General features: G+C 55.7%; 5 protein-coding genes across 5 annotated transcripts; 2 read left to right on the plus strand and 3 right to left on the minus strand.

The window, feature by feature from the left end:
- Positions 1 to 103: 103 nt before the first annotated feature.
- Positions 104 to 1,507, plus strand: GNI_133870 (calcium/proton exchanger; the record flags this gene model as incomplete). The annotated part of the gene is made up of 2 exons (XM_011133999.1): positions 104 to 393; positions 463 to 1,507. 2 exons carry the CDS (start codon positions 104 to 106, stop codon positions 1,505 to 1,507), a joined length of 1,335 nt encoding a protein of 444 aa, XP_011132301.1.
- Positions 1,508 to 1,706: 199 nt separating this feature from the next.
- Positions 1,707 to 2,432, minus strand: GNI_133880 (putative transmembrane protein; the record flags this gene model as incomplete). The annotated part of the gene is made up of 2 exons (XM_011134000.1): positions 1,707 to 2,166; positions 2,335 to 2,432. 2 exons carry the CDS (start codon positions 2,430 to 2,432, stop codon positions 1,707 to 1,709), a joined length of 558 nt encoding a protein of 185 aa, XP_011132302.1.
- Positions 2,433 to 3,869: 1,437 nt separating this feature from the next.
- Positions 3,870 to 5,315, plus strand: GNI_133890 (hypothetical protein; the record flags this gene model as incomplete). The annotated part of the gene is made up of 1 exon (XM_011134001.1): positions 3,870 to 5,315. The coding sequence occupies one exon, from the start codon at positions 3,870 to 3,872 to the stop codon at positions 5,313 to 5,315; it is 1,446 nt and encodes a 481-aa protein (XP_011132303.1).
- A 310-nt stretch (positions 5,316 to 5,625) lies between these two features.
- On the minus strand, positions 5,626 to 6,348 carry GNI_133900 (putative transmembrane protein; the record flags this gene model as incomplete). Its single annotated transcript, XM_011134002.1, has 1 exon — positions 5,626 to 6,348. The coding sequence occupies one exon, from the start codon at positions 6,346 to 6,348 to the stop codon at positions 5,626 to 5,628; it is 723 nt and encodes a 240-aa protein (XP_011132304.1).
- A 207-nt stretch (positions 6,349 to 6,555) lies between these two features.
- On the minus strand, positions 6,556 to 10,738 carry GNI_133910 (RNA-directed DNA polymerase; the record flags this gene model as incomplete). The annotated part of the gene is made up of 2 exons (XM_011134003.1): positions 6,556 to 9,051; positions 9,158 to 10,738. 2 exons carry the CDS (start codon positions 10,736 to 10,738, stop codon positions 6,556 to 6,558), a joined length of 4,077 nt encoding a protein of 1,358 aa, XP_011132305.1.
- Positions 10,739 to 11,115: the final 377 nt, after the last annotated feature.

The raw sequence follows: 11,115 nt of genomic DNA on the forward strand, positions 1-11,115 counted from the left end.
GGGGAATCTGTGGAGTCTGCCAAAAATACTCGTTTTGGCCGGTCCATATTTTTTCCGATTGGCGATTCGATTTGGTGCTAATCTGGCCAGGAGGTGATCGAAGATGGTTATGCATAAAATACGAGCTGCGTCCTACCTGCGCAGGACCATTAGTGAGCCGTATTCGAGTCGTCGATTATCGACGGTTATGAATCAGATACCTGAGAGCAAGTTGTATCCGAACGGGGGAATGCATGAGTCCTTGATCAACGACTCATCGAAGATGATTCCGGAGGCCGATGGACCGATCTACACGGCGTATACCGATTGGCTTGGAGTAAAGGACCTTATGGCTTCCAAACTGAATGTGCTTCTTATCTTTTGTCCTCTGGGACTGATTGCTGCCAGCAGATGGTAGGCGTTTCCCTTTCTCCCCTCCCTCCCTGTCCCGCCCGCCAAGGGTTGCTATGAGTTCGTTTGCAGGGGTGCGTTGTATACTTTTTGGTTCAACTTCATTGCGTTGATTCCATTGGCAGCGATTCTAGGTCAGTCTACAGAGGAGTTGGCGTTGCATACGGGCGATTTAATAGGTGGTTTGCTAAACGCGACCTTTGGGAACGCAGTAGAGATGATCTTAACGATTCAGTCTTTGCGCGAAGGGTTGTTGACGGTGGTGCAAGGAACGTTGTTGGGTTCGATTCTGTCTAATTTGCTATTGGTGTTGGGTATGTCATTCTTGGCGGGTGGCTTATTTCATCACATCCAGACGTTTAATCGGCAGGGTGCATCTTGTTCGACTTCTATGTTGATGTTGGCGTGTCTGGCATTCATTCTGCCGACTACTCTGCGGGATGCACACCCGGAGGACACTGGTACGGTGCTGGAGGTCTCACGTTTCACGGCTGTCCTTGTTGGCTTTACCTACTTCTTGTATCTCTTCTTCCAGCTCTATACCCACCTGAACCTGTTCAAACAGGAACAGCGAGAAGATGCCGCCAGCCTCATGGCCGAGTCGGTCGACGGAGTAGCCGTCGAGGATGTGGTCGGCGACGATTGGCCAACCATGTCCTGGCCCACCTGCGTCTTACTCCTGCTGACCTCGACCGTGCTTGTGGCGCTCCAGTCTGAGGCGCTGGTCTCAAGCATCGAAGGCGTTTGCGCTTCCGGCCGTCTAAGCAAAAGTTTCATTGGAATCATCCTCCTACCCATCGTCGGAAACGCCGCCGAACATGCCACCGCCGTAACCGTCGCCATCAAGAACAAGCCCGATCTCGTCATGGGCGTCGCCGTCGGAAGTAGCACACAGATCGCCATGTTCATGGTACCCTTTGCCGTCATAGCAGGCTGGGTCATGGACGTGCCCATGACCCTCGCCTTCGACAACATCGCCGTCGTCGTACTCGTCATCTCCATACTCATCACCATCGGAGTCGTCCAAGACGGCGAAAGTAACTGGCTCGAAGGCGCCATGCTTATGGTCGCCTACGCCATCATCGCAGGTGTGTACTGGTTCAACGCCGACGAATAAGCTGGTCCAGTGGACAGGTGCTGTGGGTCCAGATCCAAGCGACCGCGGTTCAGGTTCGAATCCACGCGTTCATGGTTGAAGACCTTGACATCAGGGTCCAATGGTTTCACCGTGGCTCGTGGCTCACTGCGGTCGGATGGTTCATCGTAGTTCATGGTTCACTGCGGTCTATAGTTCATGGTTCACTGCGGTCTATGGCTCAAGGTCCAATGGCTTTGGTCGCTTGTTTGATTTGCGTAAACAGGGTCGGCTGTTCCTCGTGAGAAGGGTCGTAAATGTACGGCGTGATGAAAGTTTTTGTGCGGCTGACAATGCCCAGGGCAATAACGAGCAGCCAGATGAAGCAGCATAGGGAAATGCCACCCTGGAGGCTGATGCCGTTGCACTCAGGTGCTAGGAGCACTTGGAGCACAATTACTTGCAGCATGAAGCCAGTCCAGAGTAGAAGCAGCCGCGTGGCCAGTGGCAGCGTCTTTACGCTGAAGCCTACGGCCCGCTGCTGCGGACTTAGCTGCTGGAACTCCTCCTCAGGCAGAGACTCAATATACGCGTGACCCCAGGCAGTGGCGAAATGGATGAGCGCGATCGCACACCAAATGTAAGCCAGAGCAAAAGAAGGCCGACGGGAGGGACAAATTACGCGATCATTGATCCTTGGACTGCCAAGCAAAAATGTACTCACGAAAATCAACGATCCAATAATCAACAGCAAACCGGTCCAAAAATAGTAACTGAATACTCTAAAGTACCACCATGAAATTCAACCATCAGGAAATTCATCATAATCAATAATGAAGCAGCATCAATTATACGGCAGGTGGGTTTACCTAAATTTGAATAGGTTTAGCATGAAGGTACGCGCCCCCGCCCACCAAATTTCATTGCGAGCTTTGCTGATGTCCTGAGCATTTTGAGGCGCTTGCATCACACACGTGTGCTTCTGTCTCCCATGAATTGATGTGTTCTTTCATGGTTTGCTGGCTAGGCTTATCTGGGGGTGCTTGGGCTTTTGCACATGTCTATGGTCTTCTATGCGTACTCTACGCCTCTCAGTGGCGGTGTTTTGGGTGGGATTGTCAAGGTGCGGGGTAGCTGAATGAGATTCATCAAAGGGCTCTGGCGATCGTCCGGTGGCGTGACGTTCAACGCAGTTTTTCGCTGGAAGGGTTCTCCCTAAAATACATATTGTGTTCGTCAGGCAGGATCTTCCTAATCCTCGAGATCTTCCTCATCCTCGAGATCTTCCTCATTGTCAAAATCGCTCTCGGTCCCCAACTGAGCGACGCGGTTTCGAAGCGCTGGCTTACCATGTTCAACCATTCCCGGCGGATAAATTGCAAGGCTTCTGAGAAGGTTCTGTCAAACGGTAGCCTCCGGGGGTAAGGGTAGCCCCAAGGATAACCGAAAATGGTGCCCATCATGTCGTTGAATGGGTTATCCTGTCGTGGTTGCACCGGTATCATGACCATTTGCGGACTGCTTGGTAGGCTGCTAGCCGGTTGCTGCGCTGTGGCTAGAAGTACAAGACAAAATATAAAGTTCATTTCGTCGCGATCGAAAATCGAGCGATTTCCCCACAATTTGTTCGACAGTGGAAATGACTTCATTACTTTGTGATGCGACTACCTTATGGCCTAACAGGTTTCGGAACGGGTCAATGATCTTTGGAGGACATCGCAGCAAGACCAATGGCCACCGACGGGCTCCAACAGATGTTCAGAATACAGACAAAACCGTTAAAATTAGCAGGCCCGCCTTTACGTCATGTGGCGCCCGTTCAGCCAGCGGCAGCAGCTCTTCCGCCGGTAGCTGTGACAACTCCGCTGGAAGCTCCGCAGCCTGTATTGGCTCTGAGCGGCGAATGGTCCCGAGCTACGACAGTTCTGGACGCTCGAGCGACAGTTCTGGACGCTCGAGCGGGGACTCCTGTCACGGGCCAGGGGGCAGCGGTAGCTCGCCATCTTCTCCAGGAACTCCCATTTACAGCTACGGAGGCGCAACCAGCGCCGGTCGTGGTACCCCCATTTCGCTGATGAGAGTGCCCAGGACCACCAGCGCTACGATCGCGGACTCCTACAGACAACTCTATCTCCAAGAACCTTACAGCTACCCAGGAATGGCATCAAGACTTGCACCCAAGTCAGATACAAGAATTCCTCGGCTGGACTTGAAAGCAGCATGTGGTCCATCCGGTGGTCCCAGCTCTGCAGGTTGCCAGTTGGTTGCCCAGATTTCGAAAGAGATGTATGGATGTCAGGGGATACTGTTCTGTTCCTCTGCTGGTCGGCAATGTTCCGCCACGGGGTATATTCCTGCGTCGTCAGGGGACGGCGCTCCTTGGCTGACGGAGGGGTATGTGCGAATGCGGCGAGCCGTGGCCCTGGAACGCCTGTTTCTGGTCTTGAGACTGCTGCAAACACGGTCGTCCCAAGGCGGCGGTTGGACCACGCTCAAGGACAACTTGCACTACCAGAGAGACGTAGAGGTCAAGGAGCGGCTGGACGACATCATTGAGCGGCGTCAGGCCGAGCTTCGAGAGTGGGAAAACAAGGAGAAAGAGTGGGAGCAAAAGGAGCAGGAGTGGCGAGACAAGGAGAAGGAACGTGAGTTGAAGGAGAAAGAACGAGCAGCTGTCTGCCAAAGGAGAGAGGGCCAGCTGCGGGAGGAGCTGGCCGCGGCCGAGTTATCCCTGCAAGGTTTCCAGAAGGAGTTAGCGAACTGCCAGAACGAGCTGCAAACCAACCGCATGAAGCTGCTGAGCCAACAGGAGGAGCTGAGCGCTGAGGTGGACACGCTCTCACAGACTCGTGGCGAGCTTTCTCAGACGCGGGAAGAGCTTTCTCAGACGCGGGAAGAGCTTTCGCAGGCTCGGGAAGAGCTGCATCACACTCAGGAGACCTTGAAGGGTACCGAGCAGACCTTGAAGGGTACCGAGCAGACCTTGAAGGGGACACAAGAGACCTTGAAGGGTACCCAGGAGACGTTGAAGGGTACCAACGAGGCCCTGAAGGGTGTCCAGGAGAATTTTGAGAAGACCAAGACGGAGTTGTGCGGGCTGAAAGAGCACTACAAGTTTCTGGACGAGGAGTGTGCTCGAGTGAAAAACACCCTCGCGCACAAAGTCAGAACCGAGACCTCCTTACGGAGCGAACTGGGACGTTTGAAGGAGAAGAACGCGGCGTTTCAGATGGCGCAAAGCCGAGACCGGAAGCAAGACGGGAAGCAGGACCAGGGGCAAGATCGCGGGCAAGTATCTCGAGACCCGAGACAAGACCAAGAAGCGGACCAGGTTGCGTTGCAGAGAGGGTTCAAGGCTGAATTGCACCGTTGCGTTCGAGAGAACTCGAAGGCATTATTGTCTTTGCGTGGGCGTATGCTCGTTCTGCGGCGGACTTTGCGACTGAAGAACTTTTGCATGTCTGTATGGCTGCGGGCTCTGTACAAGAGCGACCGGAACCTGTTGGCCTCGCGGCTGCGTGTGCGCGAAGTGTGCGAAACACTCCGACACACACGTCAGACCTTGCTCACAACTCAGATCCGCTTAGAACAGGCCACCCGTGAGTCCCAAGATCTCAAAGCGGCTATCTGGAGCATCTGGTCCAACGAAACCAACGCTAATGACCGTAAGATGAAACGACTGATGAAGGGTCTCAGCCGCATCATAGCCTCCAACTCAACCGGTCCACGCGCTGGTTCAACTCCAGGAGCTGTATGCTCCTTTGCTGTCGGGCAAAAGTTTCAAAGCCACCACCTTCTGGAAGCCATCCTCAATAACTACAGACACCAAACAGTGGCCGTCACGACCTAGATCTTGTACCCCAACGCGCCGACTCTTCCAATAGAACCAACAGACCCCTGGAAACAGAGCCCTGGAGATAAGGCACCACATATGTCGGCGGAGGTAAGGCACCACAGAGCCACACTGGCACAGTGCAGGCAGATCAATACCTGCGACGAAAGGTCAAGACCCCGTTCGGTCTTGACCGGACAACTCCGTCTTCGCCGGCGTGCTCTACAGCTCGGCTGCTGTCGGTAAGACATCTGAAGTGGCGTCTAGCGCGACCTGACTTTTGGACATCGCGGACCTCAAGCCCATCTGCAGCAGCCGCATCCCAAATCTAACTAGCTTCATCAACTGCATAACAAAGGATGCGTGAGTGTATCCATGAGACTGTGTATCCATGAGAGTGTATCCATGAGAGTGTGTGCCAATGTGAGAGACTGTGTGCCAGTGTGAGAACACGTACGTAGTAGATCATCCTGATAATGAGGAGTCGCTTAAGTATGATGTACGTGCAGACGCCACAAAAGAAGATCCAGGCGAGTCGAAGGTGTCTTCCGTCGGATTCCGCCTTGCGTACAACTTGCATCATAGCTTTGTGCGACTTGGCCAGGTTTTGTCGATAGCGTTGGAAAAGTGTGACTGAGGTCTCGAGGTCCTTGCTGATGTCGTTGAGGGCTGCTTCGGCCACGAACATGCGGTCCTTCTCCTGAAAGAGTTTGGTTCGAACGTGTGTCAGGAATTTTTCAGAACTGTCCATCCCATGCTCCACTTGCGCATCTCCGTACAAGTCTGCGAACTTCCTATCCAAGGTCTTGTTCGTTAAGCCAAGCAACCGAGACCGGTCATATTGTTCGCACAACGCCCTGAACTCAGCGACCATGATATCCCGGGTCAACTCTGATTGCCGACCGGGAAGCTCACCCGAACTCCAGGCTGGATATGAATCCTCTAAGATTCTGTCCTCCAGCGCCTTCCGGATCTCCATCGCACGATGATGACTAACCCCTTTCTTCCCATTTACGATATCTCTCCAATGGCTTAACAAGTCAAAATTCATAGAATTTCCCCCAGTCATGTGACCCCTCCAGCAGCCCCTTCAGCACGTAAATCATTGGAACAAAAAAAGATAGGGAGGTCACCACCAGTAGGGAGGGAGGTCACCACTAATAGGGAGGGAGGTCACCACCAATAGGGAGGGAGGTAACCACCAATAGGGAGGGAGGTCACCACTAATAGAGAGGGAGAAAAGGCGCCGGCTGGTGGGTCATGGTGAGTAACATGCTCTTTCAACTAGTGGATCTGGCATAACATCTCGACTGAGACAATCCACGTGGGCCATTGAAGTACCTTTTTTCCATGCGACTTTCATGTTGAACTCGCTGATCAGAACTGCCCACCTTCCGAGCTTACCAGTCTTCGCATTCATCAGGGCAGTTAGTGCTTGGTGGTCGGTCTCTAGTATAATTTCGTGCGGTCGAATAATTTGTTCGAATTTGAGCAGGCCAAATATCAAGGCCCAGCACTCCTTCTCGGTCGTGCTCCAGTTCCTTTGAGTGGCATTCAAGATCTGCGACGCAAACTGAACAGGCAGCCGGACAGAGTCTGCCTTGGGTCCAATTTTCCCCTTCAGTCCGGTTTCCGCCTTCCCGATCTGTTCACCGGATGAGTTATCTGACCGTTCGACCCAGAGAATAGCTCCCACAGCCAAGTCCGACGCGTCTGTCGATACGATGTACCTGTCTCCGTCGACGGGGTTGATGAGCACTGCTTCCTTGAGGTTCTCTCGCAGGACGAACAAAGCATGTTCAATGGCCAGCTCGTCTCCAACAAGCGGGTATTCGCTATGATTCTGGTAGCCTGCGTTGGCCTCCTGAATCCCACTCGCCAGGGCGTCGCATGTGGGTGCATCCGCAGCTGGTATGTTAGACTGTGACATATCCAATGCTGCTTGCCCCTGGAGCATCGCATGGTTCCTTGCGGCCTGTGCTGTAAGTCTGAGAGCGTTCGTAAGAGGAACCGCTTTGTCCGCGAAGTTGGGGATATATGCCCGGAAACTGCTGAAGAGTCCGAGACAGCGTCGGAGCTGCCCCAGGTTCTGAGGGACTACCAGGTGGTCCAGGACTTGGACACGCTTGGGGTTGGGTTTCACAAGTCCGTGAGCAATTACGTGACCAAGGTATAGAGTCTCCGCTAGGAAGAACGTGGACTTAGCCAAATTTATGGTCAGATTGTTCGACCTCAACCGGCGCAACACTTTGTCCAACAAACTCAGACACAGCTCCGGCGACTGACCGTGGATCATTACGTCGTCAATGTACACGAGCACGCCGCCCCGCTTGCCTGGCGCTCCGCCTTCGGGCGCTCCGCCTTCGGGCGCTCCGCCTTCAGGCGCTCCGCCTTCGGGCGCTCCGCCTTTGTGGTCGTAGACGACTTTGAGGTCGTTGAGTATGAAGTCCATGGTTCGTTGGAAGGTGGCGGGAGCAGTTTTGAGGCCGAAGGGCATGACCTTGAATTCGTAGAGGCCCCTGTGTGTGCGGAATGCGGTGAATTTGCGGCTGGCTGGTTCGAGGGGTATTTGCCAGTAGCCGGAGCGGAGGTCTAATGTGACGAAGAACTTGGAATCCTGGATATCTCGGATCAAATCGCAGATCCGCGGGAGAGGGTACCGGTCGTCTACGGTGAACTTATTGATATCACGGAAGTCGACGCAGACGCGCCAATCTCCAGTGCGTTTGAGGACCATGACGATTTCCGAAGAGTAGTTGCTTCGACTCGGAACCACCACGCCGTCCGCCAACATGACTTCCAACTCCCGATCGATTGCCGCCAACTGCGCATCGCTATAACGTCGCGGACGCTGAACTATAGGTCTAGCCGTCGTCAACCGGATCTCATGCGGCATGCACTCAATCAACCCTCGCCGCTTGCCCGTCCAACACTCCGCGTTCTCTTCCAACACCGCTCGCAACTGCCGCCCGTACTCCTCCCGAATGTCTCCACGTATCCCTGCCACAATCGCCGCTAGTGCCGCCGCGTCCTCCTCGCTCATCGACCCGGCATCCTCCGAAGCATCTTTCAGGACCGCGCCCTTCACTGCCCCCTCTACCGCCAGACTCTGTCCTTGGGGGGGCCTCCTCAAACCATTGTCTGCGCTCCCGGCCTCCGTCTGCAAACGGCGGCTCGCGAACACCAGTGGGTGGTCGTGGAGCGATTCGCGGGGCAGGTGCGCGATGTGGTCGAAGCCGAAGGCGACAATAAAGGGCATGCCTAAGATGACGGGTTCTTGCGACAGTTCGCAGACGGCGAAGACGCAACTGAGCTGTTGGCCGCAGGCCGCCACGCGGACCCGGACCCACTGCGAGGCGCGCCCGGCGCGGCCGCCGACGCCGACTAACCGCGCCTCCGGCAGCCGCACCAATGTCTCGCACTCGGCCCCAATTGCCGCACACGTGGGCGCGCTCAACACGTTGATCTGCGACCCGCTGTCCACCACTCCCAACACGCACCGCGGCCCCAACTGCACGGCCAGCAACGGCGACCCCACCGCCACCGTCTCCCCGACGTTCGCTCCAGACGCGACGTCCGTTCCCGGCGGCACGGTCTTTTCCGCTGTGACAGCCGTTCCGGCCGTTCCGGCCGTTTGTTGGTTTGCAAGCTTTCCCTGCTCAGCAACGAAATCTCCGCACGCGTGTTTGCGGGAAGTTTCCGGTGTCACGAGCGTCTGGAGACCCGGCATCTGGAGACTCGGCTGTGAGTAAGTCTTCAGATGGGGAGTTTGGCGGTAGAAGGGCGGTCCCATCAGGTGCAAATTGGAGCGGTTTGTCGAGCAGGGTTTCGACGCGATCTTTTTCGCGGTTAAGTCGGACCGCTAACGCAGGATCGAAGCGTTCGTCCAGGCGCTGTTTGAGGGCGTTGATGGTTGCGAAGGCCTTTTCGATGGTGGCGGTGCTCACTTGGGCATCGCGGAAGTTCGTCTCACCGAACGTTCGTCCGTCCGGGCCAGCGCCTTTGGGCGAACACACATGGCGTTCCGCCGTGGGATAGCACCAACCGCAACCATCGCAAATGGTCGCAGGCACGCCTTGCGCTGTAAGCCAAAAGTATTTGTACTCTGAACGGCGCTTGTTAATGATCGCGTACACCATCGGTCGAGGCAATTGCACCTCCGCTTCGCTTAACCGTCCCAACTCGACCTTATGTAATGGCAACAAATTGCGCCTCCGTCGCAACGTCCAGTAACTCACTAACTCTTTCACACTCTTCGCACCCAACTCTCGCTCCCGAGTCGTCAGGTACCCTACGGGCGTCCCGTCCGCATACGTCTCGCCCACCAGGCCGCCCACCTGACTGCCAGCCAGTCCGTCACTTGAGGGGTGTAGGGGAGACGAGGCCGGAGGCATAGAGGAAGGGGTCTGGGGGGAGACTAAAGGTGACGTCGTGAGGGGGTCCTGGGCCATGGCGTTGGCCGTGGCGTTGGCCGTGGCGGTTGTCGGCGCCGTGGGTGCAACCCAGGCGGGTAGTGTAGTAGTTCGCGTCGGTGGTTCATTGAGGTCCAGGTCGTCCTGGCTTTGGTAGCCATCTTGTTCCGCGGTGGCTCTCCGGATCTTGTACTCGGTGGCTCGAATCGCGTTGGTGTTTTCCGCCAGCTCCTTTTTGATGGACTGGAGAGCCTGCTGCAAGCTGACCAAGTCCACTTCTGGCGTGTCGACGGACTGCCAGTGCACTTGCCTCTGGTCACCGGACTGTTCGCCGGGCTCTTCGCCTCGCCTGAAGTAGGACCTGGGCCACGATCCTTTCTTCGCAGTGGGTCTCTCAGCGCGGTCGAGTCGTTCAGCGCGGTCGAGTCGTTCAGCTCGGTCAAGTCGTTCAGCTCGGTCGAGTCGTTCAGCTCGGTCGAGGGACTGTTTACGGGCTAGCTTTGAAGGTCTGCGACCGCCGGACGATCTGGCGGGCAGGAGTCCGTGGTTCTGGCCAGTTTTGTAGAGCCAGAGGAGCACGGGGGGTAGACACAAGAGCGCAATGAATGCGAAGGTACTGGAGAGCTTGGCGAGGAGTCCCGCAACCACCTCGTCTTCGTCTTCGTCGTCGGTGGCCGCCATCCAGAGAGCGTCTGCCTCCGTCCAGACGTCATGTCCGGTAGCACCCAGCAACATGCGTCGCACCCGCTGCGACTTGTTCACGACATGGCCAAACCCTTGAGCAAAGGCCGCTTTGGTCAACGGCCCCATATGCGAAAGCCACGACCATACGCGCTCGTGGACGGGGCTGCCCACGTGGACCCAAAAGTCGCCCGCAAAGTGAACTGTCGAATATACGTACCACAACAGCAGCGCCGCCGCCCCGCCGTACTGAATAGCTCGCACCGTCAGACGGAATTCCTCTGCTTTCTGCAGCTTCTGTAACCCGTACGCCGAAAGCACTGCCAACGCAAGGATTTGGAACCACATATTTCTTTATGCGCGGACCAGGGAGGGGGCTGGACACGACTTTGTCAACACGACACAAACAAGTCTGCCACAACGAACGTAGCACAGGCAACGAAGTCAAACGCACAGTGCGCCTTTTGATCGGTCTGCAACTGCGCCCGATGACCACTGGCCAACCGTGCGTGCTCCCCAGTCTGGTGCTGTAACCGAACCGAGGACTTGTTGCTAGAACACAGTGTATCTTGTTCAGCGAGTTACACCACCCAAGCGAGGTACACAAGCTGAACGTGGTTGGCTGTCTATCTACCTATCGATTCCTCCCTCCCCCCGCCCCTTTCGATTCCACCCTTCCCCCGTCCCCGCCCCTTTCGATTCCTCCCTCCCCCCGCCCCTTTCGA

Source organism: Gregarina niphandrodes (assembly GCF_000223845.1).
Source record: "Gregarina niphandrodes unplaced genomic scaffold scaffold00035, whole genome shotgun sequence".
NCBI lineage: Eukaryota > Apicomplexa > Conoidasida > Eugregarinorida > Gregarinidae > Gregarina > Gregarina niphandrodes.